An 18,272-nucleotide genomic window follows, 5' to 3' on the forward strand; every position below is an offset into this window, starting at 1 on the left:
TTTCATCTTTTCTCATGAAATTATTACAAGTCTTTGCACCCAATAAGCATATACTACTAATTCACCTAAATCATTTTCTGAAAACTAAATAAGAAGGGCTGCAAAAGTGGGTACTTTCTAGGATTCAAACGGGAATGGTGGAGGAATCCTTGAAGGTTGTCTTTGCACTTAAAAAGTGCATGTTAATACACATTTGTACCCTTCCACTCTAAAATAAAAACCATAATTCTTTTTTATTCTTTTCTTTTTATATTTGGAATGTTTTTAGTAAGATTTTTTTACACACTAATATAAAAAATGTGCTTTTTATTTTTGATTTCTGTGTTTTCATCTCAGATGGTTGCACCATCACATCTGTGGCACACAAAGAAGTCTTAGTAAGACATGCTGTTACAGCTTTCCTCCACTGGAGGGCAGTCTGCACTGTAAAACTTGGTTTTGTAGGTAAAATTGGTTAAATGTCAGTGTGCTTTTTCTCCATAATCTAAATCAGAATTTTGACAAAAAAATTGCAGCCAGGATCCTCTTGAGTCATTTAAGTTTGCAGAGGGAATATGCTTCCTTTGGATGTACATTTAATTTAGTTTATTTTCTAATTTGTAGTATTATGATTATATATAGACTGTATATACATTTTTTTTAAATTATGATGTAAACTTGTTTGGTAAGGTATTTGTTAACCTTATATGATGTAGGGATTTACATACAGAATGGCAGTAAATGTTGGGATGTGCAAAGACCTGCCTCCTCCGAGACTCTCCTCCATCATTCCCATCAGGCTTTGCACCAGGCCCATGTCACAGGGACATACAATATGCCCTTCACAAATATTCACAGGTTGAATGATCAATAGAGTATAATGCATTAACACATTTCATAATGAAACATTCATATGTTATCTACATACTCATACAGAAACCTCTTCTATCACTGTAGAGAGATTTATAGAGATGTCTGTATGTATCACAGAATATACTGTAGGTTCATAATTTTCTCTCGCGACTGTATTTTTTCTCCAAAAATAAATCATCACTGTGTGTTTAGAGTGTCCTATTAACTTTTCAATTGACAAAACACTTCTCTCAGTTGACTAAGAGAAGAAAGGAATAAAGCCCAATGCTGAATGGAAAGAGCTAATATCCGTAGGAAGGAATAGAAGGAATAAATAAAAGAAATGAAATGCATGTGCATCACTGTGTAAAAGGGGTGACAGAACTGTAGGAGATGCCTTCAGAGGGAGGATTCATACTGCAGGAGTTCATAAAGAAGTGGACCGTCCCTATACCTGATGCCCACTGCATTAGGGCTAATGTACTGAAGCACGTTTATGGTCCTGCGCAGGCGCCGATCCACAAAGTGTGCATCCCAGGCTGGGTAGCGTTTTCTGGGCATGTCTATCTTGATAAGCGGACCTTCAGGTTGGATGGGCCTTCCAGCTGCATCCACAGGCTCTGTAGACCTCACTTGGAAAACCGGAAGGCAGGTGTCAGTGGCTGTTTCATCTGACTCCATGTGTTCCCCTGCCAGACCCCGTGTAGGAGTGGCCTGGGAACCACGGGGCCCTGGTGTGGGAGCCATAGGCTCAGCTTCAGGCGGTAATGGAAGGCCCCACAGCAGCTCAGCACAGCAAGAGCTGGCCAATACCCTCAGTCGGGGGCCCATAGGGTGTAGAACTCCATAATAGAGAATCATGCAGGCCACACCTGAGGCAAAGCACAGGAAGACGCCACAGAGTGCAAAAGAGGCATAGGCGTCAGTGGTGGCTGGGTCACGGTATGCATACCAAAGTGAGGTGAGGATGGCATTCTCTAACAATACAACTATGTAATAGGCCACCATTCTATACCGCGTCCGGCCCTCACGTACATTAAACCAACAGAAGACGTAGACCACGCCCACCACCATGTTGAACAGTACTTCTTCCCATTTGGACATGCAGAAATCAGTGCCACCATGGATGACCCAGAAAGCCATGGCACACCAATGGAGCACCACAAAAATGCCAAAGTAGATGTGGAAAACAGAGGCAAAAAGGGCAAAAGAGAGCACCCGTGAAGAGATGGTAAAAAGGCGCCAGAATAGATGCACCAGAGCACCTCGGTAACTCATGCTCTTCTTGTCGTCACGTGAATCCCGAAGGAGCTTGTGGTAAGAAGCTAGCACCCAGGCCAAAGACAGGAGGGAGGACAAGGCAGAAAGACCTGGGAATATAGACAGAGACAGAAGCAATAAAAGCAGAGAAAGGACAAGAATGAACAATACTGACATGTACTGATGGATGAGTCTTAAAACATCTGAAACAGAAGGAAAAGATTTTTCTCCTAAACTATAAAGGGTAACCCATTGAATTATGGTTTCATCTTGAGCTCATTGCTCTACCACAGAAAACGGAACATTTTTATTTCAACTAAAGCAATTCATCACATTTTTGAAAGTCACATTATAACTTAGATCATCACACGTCTTCCAGTCAACACGGTTTTCAGTTAGTGCTCCAATTCAGTTTTCTTAAAACATCTATAATAGTAGAGACAGCAGATATGTCAGAGGTGTAAACTGCTGAATGAAAAATGATAGAGGATTATCTGCAGAGCAGCAACATAGAGCCTCTCATCGAATGTATTGATGGCATTTCTACAGACACCCTGACTACGAAGGGCATCACTTGTTATGATTGAATTGCCTTTATCTGGGAACTGCATTGCATGAGGAAACTGGAGTTGTAAAAGTGGCTTTAACAACAGAAGTGATAAATGTTCGAAGCTGGATGGTGACGAAAGCAGCTCAGAGCAAATAAAGAGATATGTGAATGCATGACATGCAAAACAAGACAGAGAAATGTCTTGAATTAAACACAAATATCAGGCCTTAGGAAACCCCTTACACTGCAGCCACTCAGCCTTGTTGCTCTGGATCATGATGCAGAGCTGCAGCACCAACTGAGGGGCACTTTCTAAGAAGGTCTCTAGCAGTCGCAGCATGTTGACATCAGCATACTCGTACATCATGGCCCAGTAAAAACGCCGCTGGTTCTCCTTCTGTCGGTGACTTTGAATGCCGAGGTACATGGTGCGAATGTACCTACAGAGAAAGAGAAGGTAGAAAATTTGAAATTTCAAACTTTTGTGTTTTTTTTTTTTAATGAAAAATTCTATACATGGTTTTTATAACATAGAATCAGTAACTTTCCAACCTAAATCTTAATGGCACAATGACATTTATAATATGCATTTCTGAAGTTGTTGGTACCTGGCAGCATCCCAACGCTGAGAAACAGCACTATACCACATTTTCTTCTGGGACTCCACGTGACATTGCAGCTAAGTTTCACTTTACGCACTGTGTCACTTGCTAGCAAGCAGATAAAAATGCACCGTCTGTTTTAAACATGCACTGTGGCTGATTCGGCAAAGAAATGTAAGAACACATTGGAGAAAGAGACAAAAAGGAAGCGAGAGAGAGGGACAGAGGAAGAGTTAACACAAGAGTCAAGATAAAACTGTATTTTACTGACTGGAGAGAGCTCACAGTACAGGCAGGATGCATGATGGATGCCCAGTTAGCCCTCAATAGGAGGTGTGTCATTGAGGAAATTTGCAAAAGTTTTGTTGTGCATCTTTAATACTATTTGATTACTTCAAAAGAAAGTAATGATTTGTAACCTGGGGACATGGACAGTTTAAGCCATTTTCCACCAGCACTAGGTTCCACAACCCTAGAGAGCATTCTATTACACAATTAAAATACACAGAGATCATAGCTGCCTGAATCATCAATGGTTTAAAACTGGGTTCCGTTAAAGTAAAACATCACAGTGTTTCACTTCTCATTAACAGTCTAATTACAGTTGATCTGAGTAGAGAAGTTAACTATTGTCACAAACCATTATAAATCCTTAAAAAAGGAAAACAATAACACAATTGGAAATGCAAATCAAATATAATCCAAGAAGCTGTAAGAAAAGCCAACCACTAATCCTAAGAAAATAAAAAAGATCAGAAAACCCCATCTTGTTTAGTACATATTCAAAAGGTGCTACATTCAAGGTTATTTGTTCAGTTTGTTTTTAATCCCACAGTATCCATCTGCATGCATTCATAAATTGCATATTTCTCCAAGAAGAAATATTTACTCCAACAAACTCTCTCATTAAACAAACCAGACTCACCCCTTTCATTTTGCTTAAAATTGAAAAACGCGGTAAGAGCAAATATTTGTTAGCTGTGACAGATATATTTGAATCTGCCTATTCAAATTATTTCATATATTGGTTATATATTGTTTCCTTGCTTTGTGAAATATAAAAAAAAACCTAACAAGTATACAAATATATTAAATAAAAATCAAGTCTCTCTCCATAATTTTAGGATTACATTTTTTTAAAACTTGTTTGAAAATCAGTAGGAAATAGATAAACAATGTCAGCTGGTGTAATTTGTGCTTTCACAACTTTTGGAGTTTCACAAACCAGGTCATGAAGTCATGAGATGCAGCCTGGACAACTAATTGAATCACCCGTTGATGTAATTAAAGCCTCTACTCTTATTCTTGAAACAATAAGTCACAATGGCTTATTGTGTTCAGCTAAGCAAGACTGTAATGTGTTCAATGTTGACCAATAGCTAATTAAGATCATTATCCTTGCTGGGTATGGATTTGTTTTGAAATGTAATACAGCAGTTGGAGTTGCCAATTAGCATGCACAGAAGAAGACAAGGAAAGTCAGTAGATTGCTGCTTTTGATAGAAACCCCAAAGCTCCATATGCTTGAAACTACTCAACAAACAAGGAGAAAAAAGTCAAACCAGTATGGATTTATACTTTATGTTATCTTAAGAGTAACTTAAAGTATTGCATATTGGTTTGTAGCTGTGGTGTCTATCTGCCTGAGTTGGCAGAGTAGCCAAATAAATCCAGCTCTTGATGTGAAGGCAGTCAAGCAAGGACAATAGAGTAGTGAGGACAGAAATAGACTAGACAGTAGCTCTCCCTAATACAAATTGCGAGACCAAGGATCTAAATTCAGTTCCTAAATGTAAGATACAAATTCCCTGCAGCATAACAAACAAAACCAGAAAAAGCTTATGAGTGGTTTTCAACATAATTAGCTCTTGCATTGGTTATTGGGTAGGTGATTAGTGTTTAATTTGAAATGAGGTTGAGAACAGTGTTCTGAAAAGAATGAATTTTGGAGTAGGGCTTGATTGCTTTGGTTTATTGTTTTGACTGGGATCTGAGCGTTAACCTATTCCTGGTTTGCATCCAGCTCTAATTAACTAGAGTTTAATTTGAATTTGATAAAAACATTAGCTCCTACATGCTCATATTCTTCTTCACTTGTTCTAAAGAAATTGTTAATGGGTTTTACATTACAGGAATAAAAATAATAATTATCCTGCAACATGTAAAGACATTTTTAATTTGACACATTTCCCTTGATCTTAAACTAATTGATTTTTTGGTTGACTCACTGAATAGAGAGTTCCAAAAACAGATTTACAGATGTGGCTCAAATAAAGGAACAAGAAACATCAAAGCTTAATCCCACCACCCTGTTTTCTTTTTCTTGTGCTGCCTGTAGCAAAGGTTGTCCTGTGTGATCCATTCTTTCATTCAGTTAGTTAACCTGAATGCACAGCCAGCTCCATAGAAGATAGAAAGTAAGCAAAGACATCAAACAATGGAACAAAAGCTTTTGGATACATTTTGAGTAAGAAGAAAAAAAAAAAAAAAAACAATAAATTGAGGCCAGTCAAGAAATAAAATTAATTTCTCTAATATGCTTACATAGAACTCTTTTCCCACCAAGTCATGGCTGCAAGGGGTAGAAATTGAGAAGCCAAGAAATGGCTTTCTTGGGACAGTGGACGAGGGGAACAGAGAATGGGGGGGACAAACTGGGCAAAAGTTTTTAGGGATCAACAGCTCTGGGCAGGAAGAGGCACTATTATATCCAGAGGTAAAAGCTGGCATTCCATGACATTTTCTCTCAGACTGGTAAATGTCAGATGGACCAAGTCAACCCCACTCCCTCACTAATGACATGCCACAGAGACCAACACGTTTGTATCCATCCCCCAGTTTCCATTAGTCCCTATTTCACAGATATGTCTCATTGGTCTGTAGGGCATCAGAAACAATAATCTTCATGGCTTCTGCAGCTGTCTCGGTTGTAATAAACAAGACTCTACAGCCATAATTGCAGTCCAGAGAAGCTGTAATGAAAAACATGGTGGTGCTTTCAGCTACAAGCTAATGGTAGCATGCTAATGTTCCCTCAGTGATAATAATAACAGATGCTTAGGGCACAGTTTATTGTACTGTACATTAAAGCTGGACACACCTTATGGATCTAAATGGAAAAGCCAATGTAGAAGTGTACTCTTTGAAAAGACAGTGTTCACCTCTGTGTGTATGTCCCCACAGAGGAAGCAGAGCTTCTGTCTGTCTGTGCCTTTATGTTTGTTTATTTATTTATTTATTTATTTTACTGTACAGCACTTTGGTCAACCTCAGTATAATTTTTTAAAGTCCTCAATAAATAAAGTTAGCATGATATAGTATGCTGATATCATTCACACATGTCTATAAATTCTAAAAATATCTCTGCTCTGAGAATTGAGGTGTGAGAAACTCTCCATCATGTTACCTAAGCTTAACAGCAGATTAACAGGGTGCAAGAAAAAATCTGTCAAAAGTGTTTTTTATGTGATTGTTGCAGTCCTGTTTTGATTAAGCTGTTTCGAAAGGGCTCATTAGAAATTTACCACGTTTTCCTTGAATTATGACCTCAAATATATCCCAGCTACAGATACAACACCAGCTCTTTAAGGTTGGTTAAGGTTTTATATCTGAATCTGACAAACTAATGCAAGATTTAATGGTGGCCACATCCATCATGAAATTCTAATAATTTAATTGTAGTGTGCAGAAGCTGAGGATAGCCATTTTTGCAATAATTTATTTTTGATGAGGCAAGAGATTGGAGATTACAAACCCTGATAAGAAGTTAAATTTTCTCATTATCTTGAGAAATTATAGTTTTCTTGAGATAACATGACTGATTAATAGTTTTGTTTTTTAAAAAATCACAATTTGATTAAGGTTAGCTTAAAAATGATTAGTTAGCACATAATTTAATTAGTAATTGCAACTGGTTAGAATCTATAAAAATAACTTGAAGTAAACACGTGTTATACTGTTTGCTTCCTGGGAAGTGAATGATCATCGAAAGCCATCTTCTAGGCTGATTATTTCTTTTTCTTTTTTTCAATCTTGCAAACTGCATTTTTTTAAAGAGCTCTAAATTAAAGCATTGAAAAAACATGTTTGAATTTTTTGCTTTGTCTTCAAATTAAAACATTTTCAGTGTAAAATATGAAAAACTTTCACATTTTTTTTCCAAAGCTGCATCAGGTTACCAGGCATTTTCTTTCTGTTACTCATGTCCAAAAATAAAGTCATACAAGTTGTTGGCCAGAGGTATTTGAACCATTAAAATCTAACTGAAAAAAGTTTGACTGCATATCTTTTATTTTAGCAACCAGATAAGACTTTTAAAAAGTGAAATTCCACATACACTTAAAAAGTGAATCTTTAAAAGTGAATCAAACTACTTTTTCTTCACGAAGTCATACGTTAGAATAAGGTGCAATAATTGTACTGCATTTATTTATTTTTTTGTTACAGGTGGAATGATTCGAGGCTCCAGTGTAACAGTCTTTGGTGTTAAAATATGTTATGAACACTTGATTGGATATTTATTCACCATGTAGCCTGTTATTTTAAATTACCATAAGGCAATAATTCACATTTCAGCTTCAACATTCAAGGGAAAAAAGTAAATAGATGGTTTTAATTACTCAGATTTGTCTATTTCCTCTCTGATTATATGCTTTATTTATATTTCCTTAGTTTTAACCAAAGAAAAAAATGTGTACAGTTAAACTCTTTGGTTTCAGGGCTGTCAGTAAAACCTGAGTTCACTTCATTATGCCTCCAACACTGCAGCTCTTTTCTTATAAGAATCTCACACACATCCTGTGATTGTGATGCACACTGTTAACACTCCCACTGTGCCATTTCAGATGTAGTAACACAAACAGCATCAGAAAAACCAGCATGTACACACAGACAAGTGCAGATACACACATGAATGCTCAAACATACTTGTCAAGACTGGAGGTAATGGGGGATTTCCTTTCTACTCTAGACACATCTGTCAGACTGTGGTCTTGATGGTTTTCTCTCTCCCTTCCCTTTTAGCTCTATACCTCCTCTACGGGGATCTTCATGAATTATTTGTGGCAAGATCATAGTAATCGCTCATGGCTCGTTAGGCAGCATACGCATGGCCCAATAGCTCAGCGCAGTGCCAGGGTCATGTTCCAAGCCCAGCCATTTCTGTGGCAAGCAACCTCCCACAACCGCTATCGTACAGACAGATATGTAGCTGTAATAATGTTTGACATGTAGCCATCTTGAGATAGGAGTATGAGCTGCAGCGAGACAGGTGGAATGACAAACACATACCATGTGGACAACTTGGCCATGTTTTTTCTCCCATCGAAGTCATTGACCGATGAGTCATCCAACTGCTCTTATACTAATTCCTTGAGTAGGTGGTTACACAGATCACAAACACACCACATTGCCAAGTTCAACAGCATCTGTCTTCTAAGTCATGCTCGTGGGAAGGCTAAGCAGTCCATATTCATAAGGTGTCATAGGCTGATTCATAGGAAGATCCCATGCACTATTACTGCAGCATGAAGCAGAGCTTATGCATTATCTGTAACAGGTGGAATCTGTTGGAAAAATAAGCATGGGTGGCATATAACACACACAATGCCTGAAGGGTTATGAAAAAGTGCGTGTGTGTTTATGTGTGTAAGGTGGAGGCAGTGCCAGCTGCAATGAGTCACACCCTGAGTCACTTCGAGGGGCCGCACATCGACTTTCAATGAGCTTTAAACCTCCTTTACAGGGGAGATTTACATCTCTCTCTCTCTCTCTCTCTCTCTATTTTTTTTTTTTTTTGCTTTACTTCTCTTTGTCTTTCTTTTTCAGAACTCTCCCCATCACCCCACTTTCCTTCCAGAAGTGAATTACACTTCTGTCTGTGCATGTGTGGTCATTTGTCTTCTTTTTCAATGCTGATTTTTCAGCGGGGAGTGTTGTAGGGTGTGTTTGGGAGGAGGAGATCAGTTATAGCAGGTACTAACTCCTATTGGCCTGTTAGATCAAATCAGCACTACTATTCATCACACATACAGCTTCAGAAAACATTATTTGGCTCTTTGTGTGTAATAGCCTGAAATGTTTTCAGATAGATAGATAGATAGATAGATAGATAGATAGATAGATAGATAGATAGATAGATAGATAGATAGATAGATAGATAGATAGATAGATAGATAGATAAAACAAAAAAATATTTATACAAAATTAAGTAAACTGTACTGGAAATACTTTTTAACAATTTTTAAGGGACAGGACCTGTTAACTGTCCAGGATTAGCAGCTGGAGTACTTCTCCTCCTGCTCCAATGTTACACCAAGAACGTCATGCCCATCGTGGAAATGTGCACAGCTGAACAAGCTGAATTTACCATCATCGTTATCATTTCTGAGTTGTATTACAAATTTAAATAAAACTGACTTTAACCTCCTCCACCACCTCCAACCTCCCCTTCATCTCCAAAACCCATGAAAGGGTGGTTGCCACACAACTTCAGTCCCATCTTGACATAAATAATCTCCATGAACCCTCCCAGTCTTGATTCTTTTCAAAACACAATATTGAAACAGCATTGCTCAAAGTCACTAATGACCTCATCCTGCAGCTGCCTCTGGACTACTTACCATTCTTATCCTCCTTGACCTCAGCGCAGCATTTGACACCATCTCCTACACACTACTCCTGGACATCTGACTGGCATTGGTATCTCTGGTGCTGCACTCTGCTAGTTCACATTATACTTCACGGAGCACCAACAAATTGTACAATTAAGGGACCACAAGTCTGGGATTTTCTGTGTTTCACTGGGTGTCCCACAGGGGTCAGTCTTTGGTCCACTCCTCTTCATCATCTACCTCCTCCCCTTGGGCACACTCCTCCATCACCATGGGATCCATTTTCATTACTACGCTGATGACACACAGATTTACATCTCATCCAAACTCACCACTGCTAGCTCCCACCTCCCTCATCACCTATCTGGAAGATATCCAGAGCTGGATGAGCAGAAACTTCCTCAAGCTAAATGGCAGTAAAACTGAGGCCCTGCTCATTGGCTCCAAATCCACCCTCACCAAATCATCCATCACCCTCGATGGATTCCCTGTACCCTTCATCCACCCAAGTCAAGATCCTCGGCATCATTCCAGCTCAGCTACATCTCCAGAATCCATCCATCACCGGTCCAATCCAACACTGAAATCCTGGTACATTCATTTGTCACCTTCCGCACTGATTGTTATAACACCCTCCTCACTGGAATCCCCCACCCCACCCCAACTCATCAACAGATTGCAAACTATTCAGAACTTGGCTGCTCAGATCATCACTTTCACCAAATCGACTGACCACGTCACCCTAATTCTCATCCAAATTCACTAGCTCCCAGTTCAAAACCACATCCACTACAAAAACTTCCGTCTCACATACAAAACTCTCCATCATCTAGCACCCACCTATTAATAATAATAATAATAATAATAATAATAATAATATATTATTATTATTATTATTTTTCTTATTATTATAATTATTATAACATCAACACGTTATCTGAGATCTGAACTTTAAGAATATTTATTTAATATATTTAAGAATATTGGTGAATGAAATGGTCTTCATCAGGACATTAAAAAAGTTAAACTTTTTTTCTGTCCAGTGTTTTGCATCAAAGCATTTCAGCCATTTATGAAAAATTAGTCTGTGATGAGGTTTCAAAATGTGACGTAACTTCACAGCTCAATGTAGCTGTCACATATTGGTTAAATTATTTTGTTATTATGTGTAATTTTCTCACTATAATAATGTAATGGGTAAGGTACCTGTTAAAGAGCTCATGAATACATGATTTAGCAAAGGTGATTATAACTGTGATGAGATCTACATCCTGTTTATTAAGCCAACAAATTACATGTATGGAACTACAGATTCAAAACAGACTAATAATACTTAGTCTGTTTCCCATGTCACACATATCCATGATATAGATGGAAGGACAGATATGTGGTTGGTGTCGTCAACATCAAGATGAAGGTGTAATTAGAACTTTCTTGTCGTCCCCTTAGGACTGAGATACTGTAGCGGTAGTGTAGGCATACATAGATAGAGGTTTAAAAGCATTACTAGTCATTCATGAAGGAAAATGTCATCTTTCCACTGAAACATGGTCACAATAGTATGTGTGAAAGCTAAAGTAAAGCTGGCAAGGATTTAACATTTTACTTTTACGCAAAACAGCACCACAAATTGGGCTTTTTGCTCTTTCTAGTAAGTGAAAGCATCACTGCCCTGGGTGGAACTTAACAATGACATCAGTGCTGTCTTATTCATCAGCTGCTATTTTTTGCAGTGCCAAATAAAACTGTTGTAGCAAGCCTTCCCTGAACATAACATTTTAGCTTCAATAGGAGAGAAATTACAATTTTTAAAAAAATATTAACATTTCAGCAATTTGTCTTTAGGCCTTTCAGAACCACTTCACAGCTTAATGTGGCTCAGTGAGCCTCATCTTTAAAAGCAGCCCACAGATCTTACATTAGATACATCTTTATCCTCCTTATGGCTGTGAATAGCCCTGGATGAAAGGCAGGGTGAGTTTAAAACCAGGTCCTCCAGCTGTACTCACATACAAACACACAACGGTCTGTGACTGGTGCCTTTGGGCGAAAGCTACACAGAGGGCTACTGGAATGTTGAGTAGAGAGGGGGCTGTCATGAAGCTGAAAACGATTGGGAGCGGCAGGCTGAGATGAGCGGTTCTGTGTCAAACTCTTTTTGCCTTGTCAGTTCTTTGACTTTGTAACCAATTCTGACATCTTAACTAAATATTACCTCAGTAATTATAACATTCACAACATTTCATGCAGTTGCATGGAAATAACCTGTGCTATTTAAAAAGAAATACAAAAGTGTCAAGAAAACCTAATAAAATAAACAAAATCATTACTGCAAGCAGTTACAAAGTAAAATGTAATTTTAAAATTCCACATACAAGACATTTAAGGTAAAAAGATCATTAGCACAATTAAACTGATTGTTTTTGACATCCATGCAGCCAACTATACCAGGTCAGTTAATTAAAATCCTCTTAAATATCCATAGCAGCAAAAAGTGTAGTAGGAATTTTGATGCAAATGTTCACAAGTACTCAAAGAAGAAGATGAAGATGGCAACCAAATGTCACTGTGACCTCATAAAGCACATTTTAAACTGTAATTCAAGGGTTTATATGCTAATTATATTCCCCACAAATGTTTATTATGTTAAAGCAAACATGTATGTTCGCTTATATATAATGATCATGACATATTAAAAGGGTATAACTCTAGCAGCCAGTCAGTCAGACCACTCTATTAAATGGTTTAATACCAAGTACACACTATGTGATTCCTGGTTGTCCTAGATAAACGATCACCGATATCATATAACTGTCATGATATTTGAACTGTGTTTAAAAACATCTGTTCTTCACCCAGCAGTGAATTAATAACCACTGTTGTCATGGTTAGGAATCATGGGTCATCGCAGCAGTCACTGCAGGATGATCATCCTAAAGTTTGGACACTGTCAGAAACTTGACCCTGACTATCTTTTGCGCAATACTGTGACATAACATAGAATGACATGTTGATCATCACAGTGTTGACATTGTGACACAACAATACAATACAGACCTGAACAATGTAAATGGGAAAAGAAATGACAAAGCACAACTTGTGGAATCCAAACAAAGAAGCAAATCTCCTCCCAGCAGGAGCTTTGTCTGCATGATGTGGTAACTGTGACAGGTCTACTGCTGATTTGAAAATGAGTGGGAACATCCACATTTAAAGCTTTGTCTGCTGTCATGACTGCTATACTCTGTTTTTATAAGTCAAGTTTATTGGACAAACATGAGAAGATATCTGACTGTTTATGCTGAAGCTGTAAAAGAACAAGTACAAAAAATTAGATAAAATCAGGTTAACTATGCTATTACTATATGCTATAACTTTTGCATATTCATATATATAAAAAGCCTAAGTAATTTTTACTATTTGTACATCACATGACATCTTCTGTTCTTACAGCTTCAACTCTGATGATGAACAGTTCCCTTAAAGAAGTCAGCTGAAAAAAGGAATGTAAGCTGCTCTGCATTGGTGTCAGCTTTTACTTGTATGGCTAATTCTTAGGTTTAAACCTCTGAATGTGTCTACATTACAGAGTTGAGCAATTCTTCTGGCATCATGACATTAAAATGATGGTTTCTCCTTAAAAAAAAAATGGCCCAGTGTGTGCCATGCAGTGAAATGAGCAGGACTAATGCCCTTGTCAAACGTTGGTGAGTGGTATCAAGCTGCGTGCCATGAAGGAGATATTGTAATTGTGAATTTTTTGGCGCTCCAGTGGCAGGGCTGCTGAACAAAATATGGAATGAACATGCTGAGATGTTTTTACTGTGTACTAAAGCTATTGCAAAACAGGTGTGTTGGCTTGGCTACACAACTGAGTTGGCTAAACATAACATTTAACTCTGGTGGCTGTGTTGGTTCCTAGTTAAAGGTTAGGAAACAATGGTTAGAATGATTGCAGTGTTACTCCAAGCTTGGCCAAAATCAATCCAGTTTTGATTGTAATGCTCTCCTGGCTGCAAATCTTTTAATCTCACTCACAAAAAGAGTATAAAAAAGTTTTTGTCCCAGAATGTCATACAATACAATAATCCAGGTGTGGAGGTAAATGTTTCATAAGGGAGCGATGAACAGCATCCCCCTCTCCCCACTGTGTCTGCAGATGGCAAACACTGGCACCCACTATGTATATTAGCTTTCCTTTTGGCTGTACACTTCGCATTTTCCTCTTTGCACAGCAGTCATTTGTCACCATTAGCAACAGTCCTCAGGTACCCCAACTCAATGAGCTGCCATCATGTGAGACTGTGTGACCACTCAGATGAGAGGAAAAGCACAGACACAGAAATTGGGGCAAAGGTTATGAAAAAAAATCATGTTTGGTAGAGAAGGAGGAAAAAAAGAAGATTTACAAGGAAGAGAAGCACACACAACAAAAGGAAGAAGGACTAGAATAATGTGACGAAGACCTTGCTGCCTAAAGATGGATGACAGTCAAAGATTCATTCTGATTTAAAATAATTTAGAGTCTGTTTAAAATATGCATAAAATATGGTAAGAATCGGCATGTCTGGATTCAGCATTCGCTCCAAAAAGAAGAGATGTTTGCCACCTTTAAAAACAGAATATTGATCACCTCAGCAGGGCATTAGCAGCTATCAACAACCCTATTGCTGTACTATCAAATATCATAGCATGACTTAATTAAATGATAGATTTGATTCAAAGGTTAAAAAAGAAACTTGACCAGGTTTTCAAATGGAGATTACTGACTAAACTGAATGTGCCTATACACACACACACACACACATACACATATGTATATATATATACATATTTGCACCCTTCCTGATTTATTTTTTTGCATGTTTGTCACACTTAAATGTTTCAGAACTAACACATTTAAATTAGTCAAAGACAACAGAACACAAACTATTATTATATTAACTATTATTATTTATTATTAAAGGGGTAGGGCACCCTAAAATGTAAAATTTTACTGTAAACAACATAGTATTAATTAATTGTGATGTTGATAAAATTTATAATTTTTTTTCCATTTTGTTAAAAAACAGGATTTTGTGGGCAAAAAATGGCTCATAACACCCCCTACAGGATTGTCATGTTTAGCCGTACTTGGTACTTCTCTACATCACAAGGAATTTTTAAAAACCTCACAGCCCACCTCACCCTTCCTTTCCCACCCCAACCCTTGCAGTTTCAGACATTTTAAAAAATTTGGTAGTAGGTGGAGTTTTGCAAAAAGTGGGGATTGTAGGTACTCTTTAAGGGAGAGAAAAAAATCCGAACCTACATGGCCCTGTGTGAAAAAATGATTGCCCATAAACCTAATAATTGGTCAGGCCACCCTTTGCAGCAACAACTCCATATACCACAGCTGCTCTCTAGGATTCAGGTCAGGACTTCGACTAGGCCACTCCAAAGTCTTTTTGTTTTTCCTTCAGCCATTCAGAGGTGGACTTGCTGGTGTGTTTAGATCATTGTCCTGCTGCAGAACCCAGGTTTGTTTCAGCTTGAGGTCACAAACAGATGGCTGGACATTCTCTTTCAGGATTGTTTGGTAGAGAGCAGGATTCATGGTTCCATTTATCACAGCAAGTCTTCCAGGTCCTGAAACAGCTAAACGGCCCCAGACCATCACACTACCACCACCATATTTAACTGTTGGTATGATTTTCTTTTGCTGAAATGTGGTGTTACTTTCACACCAGATCTAATAGGACACACACCTTCTAAAAAGTTCAAATTTTGTCTTGTCAGTTTCCTGGTAAAATTAAGACATGCCTTAATGTTCTTTTTGCTCACCAGTAGTTTTCGTCTTAGAACTCTGCCATGCAGGTCATTTTGACCCAGTCTTTTTCTTATGGTGGAGTCATGAACACTGACCTTAACTGAGACAAGTGAGGCCTGCAGTTCTTTATGGTTGTTGTAGGATCTTTGGTGACTTCTTGGATGCTGTGCTCTTGCAGTAATTTTGGTTGGCTGGCCACTCCTGGGAAGGTTCAACACTGTTCCATGTTTACACTATTTGTGGATAATGGCTCTCACTGTGGTTTGCTGGAGTCCCAAAGCTTTAGAAATGGCTTTATAACTTTTTTTCAGACTGATAAATCTTTATTGCTTTCTTTCTCAATTGTTCCTGAATTTCTTTGGATCTCGGCAATGTCTAGTTTTTCAGGATCTTTGTCAGGCAGGTCCTATTTAAGTGCTTTTTATGATTGAGCACAGGTGTGGCAGTAATCAGGCCTGGGTGGGGCTAGAAAAATTTAACTCAGGTGTGATAAAAACACACCTTTTCTTTTCCTTCCTTAATAATTAAACAAATACTGTGAGTACTATCCAAAACATTTACTAGAATTTACACTGACTGCTCAGGTTTGAACCATTTTTATCTATATTTTTCCTATAATTTTTAAAATCTTGTATAATAGATTTTATATAGGTACATATTTTGATTGTTTGTCATTCTTATATATTTTGTAAGATATAGTAAGAATGAGCGAGTCTTTTAAATGGCTTTTTGAAAGGAACGGCTCCTCAAGATCCAGCTCCCTTCAAAGAGCCATAAATCCCATCTTTAATCTGAAACATTTTTTTGTGACAAACATGCAAAAAAATAAGAAATTAGGCATTGCAGATTAAAATGTATCAGTTTAGTTTTAATATTACAATAGGAGTTGTGAGGTTTTTTTTTTTACTGTAAAATCAATTTGTTACTCTGTGGCTTTCTGCTGGTTTTTTTTTTGTGTGTGTGTGTGTGTGTGAGAGAAAAAAAACCTGACAGCCTAAAGTAAAATCCTTTCTCTCTCCCCTTTTTGTCTGTCTTTTCTCCCAAGTCTCCCTACCCTTCCTTCACTGTTTTGAGTCTGCTCTTCCACTAGAGGAAGGGCAAGATTATGTACGGATTAAGAAGAAATGGCTTGACCCACTTGCTTTTCAAAGAATCCCATCCAAAAAGCACTATGTGGAGACTGGCTTTCACCCAGAGTCAGCACTTCTGTTGTGGTATGTGAGATACTTGAAACTCATGTTTATTGCTTTTAAGACTATAATTAGCAGGGGTGGCTTATGGTGTTAAAATGTTTCCCTGACTTGTCGCCTGATTGAAAGTTCTCTTTGTAAATCTCCATTGATGCCTAGGAGTCCTTTTTTTTTTTTTTTTTTTACTACTGCTATCCAAAACCTATAATCATCTCACAGCACAATTTTATTTTTCAAGGTTTGATGGGTTTGCTTGCAGGTTAGTTGGTATTTTGCATTTTTCAAGCCCTGAAGATAACACAAGAATGGAGGCGAGAGCCAAGTCAGCACACAAGGAGGAAAAGAGGAGGGGGAGGGAGGAGAGGGAGGGCTGAGACAGAGATAGAGAGGAGAGGCTGTGGAGATAACCGCCGAGAAAGTGGAAGAGAGCAGGCAAGAGGAGAGAATAGAGAGAAGTGACAAAGTGATGTAGTGACAGAGGAAGAGGAAGGAGAAGAGAGCCAGCAAAAGTGGCACGACAAAGACACAAGGAAGAGCTACTAGAGGTAGGGAAGAACCTGGCCAGTGAGAGGAGAGTGAGAGGTGGTGAGTGAGACAGAATGAGACCCAGGAGGTAAACTAATCACTGAGCACGCAATGCAATTTTCTGGCTCTGTGCCTCCACCCCACCATACTCCTCCCTTGTGCACCCCCTCTTCGTCTTGGGGGCGCTTTTTACTATTCTGCTCACACACACTGTCTCTCCCTCCTCTATCCATCAGACTGTACCATTTGTTTCTCCCCCTTTCTACTCTTAAGTTCTCTCTGAAATCCCCTCTGGCTCCAAAACATGGATTGAGCCACTCTGGCCATTAGCATAAATAAATAAATAAACAAATAAAATAAAATAAATATATAAATGCTGTCGATGAAGAAAAAGGGATTCAGTTGAGAGATTTAGGTTTTGCTGTATCAATATTAAAACAAAAGTTAGATATGTTTTTATGCTAAACAAGGTTTCTTGGGTGTTTTAATACAACGATGAGCATTGTGTGTGACATGCTGCATGATGGGAAAATACAACAGCTGATAAAAAAAAGCATCTGTCTGCTGTCATCTGAGCCTATGTGTGAGACCCCCCTAGGTGCAGGCATTTAGGAAGCATTTGATGTAGCTGCAATAAAGGTTTGAAAGTGTGTTGAGTGTCTCTCCCGAGAGCAGCGGAGGCAGCAGCAGAGCCTGTCTGCCTCACTGTTTTGCAGCGTCTTGATGATGATGATAGATGTTCACTCCAGACATGCAAATAAAGGAGGCGGCTCCTTAGAAGTGTGCACAAGCTCTCACTCACAAACCCACGTACAGACACACACACCACCACATGTGTATGTTTAACTATGATCAAGTCATCTGCTGATATATTAATCTTCCTCTTTAGGGAAC

At 38.4% G+C, this 18,272-nt stretch overlaps 1 protein-coding gene across 1 annotated transcript in view; it reads right to left on the bottom strand.

Annotated features, from left to right (window-relative positions):
* Positions 1 to 761: 761 nt before the first annotated feature.
* Positions 762 to 18,272, bottom strand: part of xkr6b (XK, Kell blood group complex subunit-related family, member 6b) — a 58,752-nt gene continuing 41,241 nt past the window's right edge. Inside the window, exons 2-3 of the mRNA XM_041976351.1 lie at positions 2,885 to 3,081; positions 762 to 2,201 (exon numbers count right to left, since the gene is read on the bottom strand). Of these exons, the coding sequence (XP_041832285.1) occupies positions 1,231 to 2,201; positions 2,885 to 3,081 (1,168 nt within the window). The 3' untranslated portion in view covers positions 762 to 1,230. The remainder of the gene's footprint in view (positions 2,202 to 2,884; positions 3,082 to 18,272) is intronic.

Source organism: Melanotaenia boesemani, chromosome 22 (genome assembly GCF_017639745.1).
Source record: "Melanotaenia boesemani isolate fMelBoe1 chromosome 22, fMelBoe1.pri, whole genome shotgun sequence".
In the NCBI taxonomy this organism is placed as follows: domain Eukaryota; kingdom Metazoa; phylum Chordata; class Actinopteri; order Atheriniformes; family Melanotaeniidae; genus Melanotaenia; species Melanotaenia boesemani.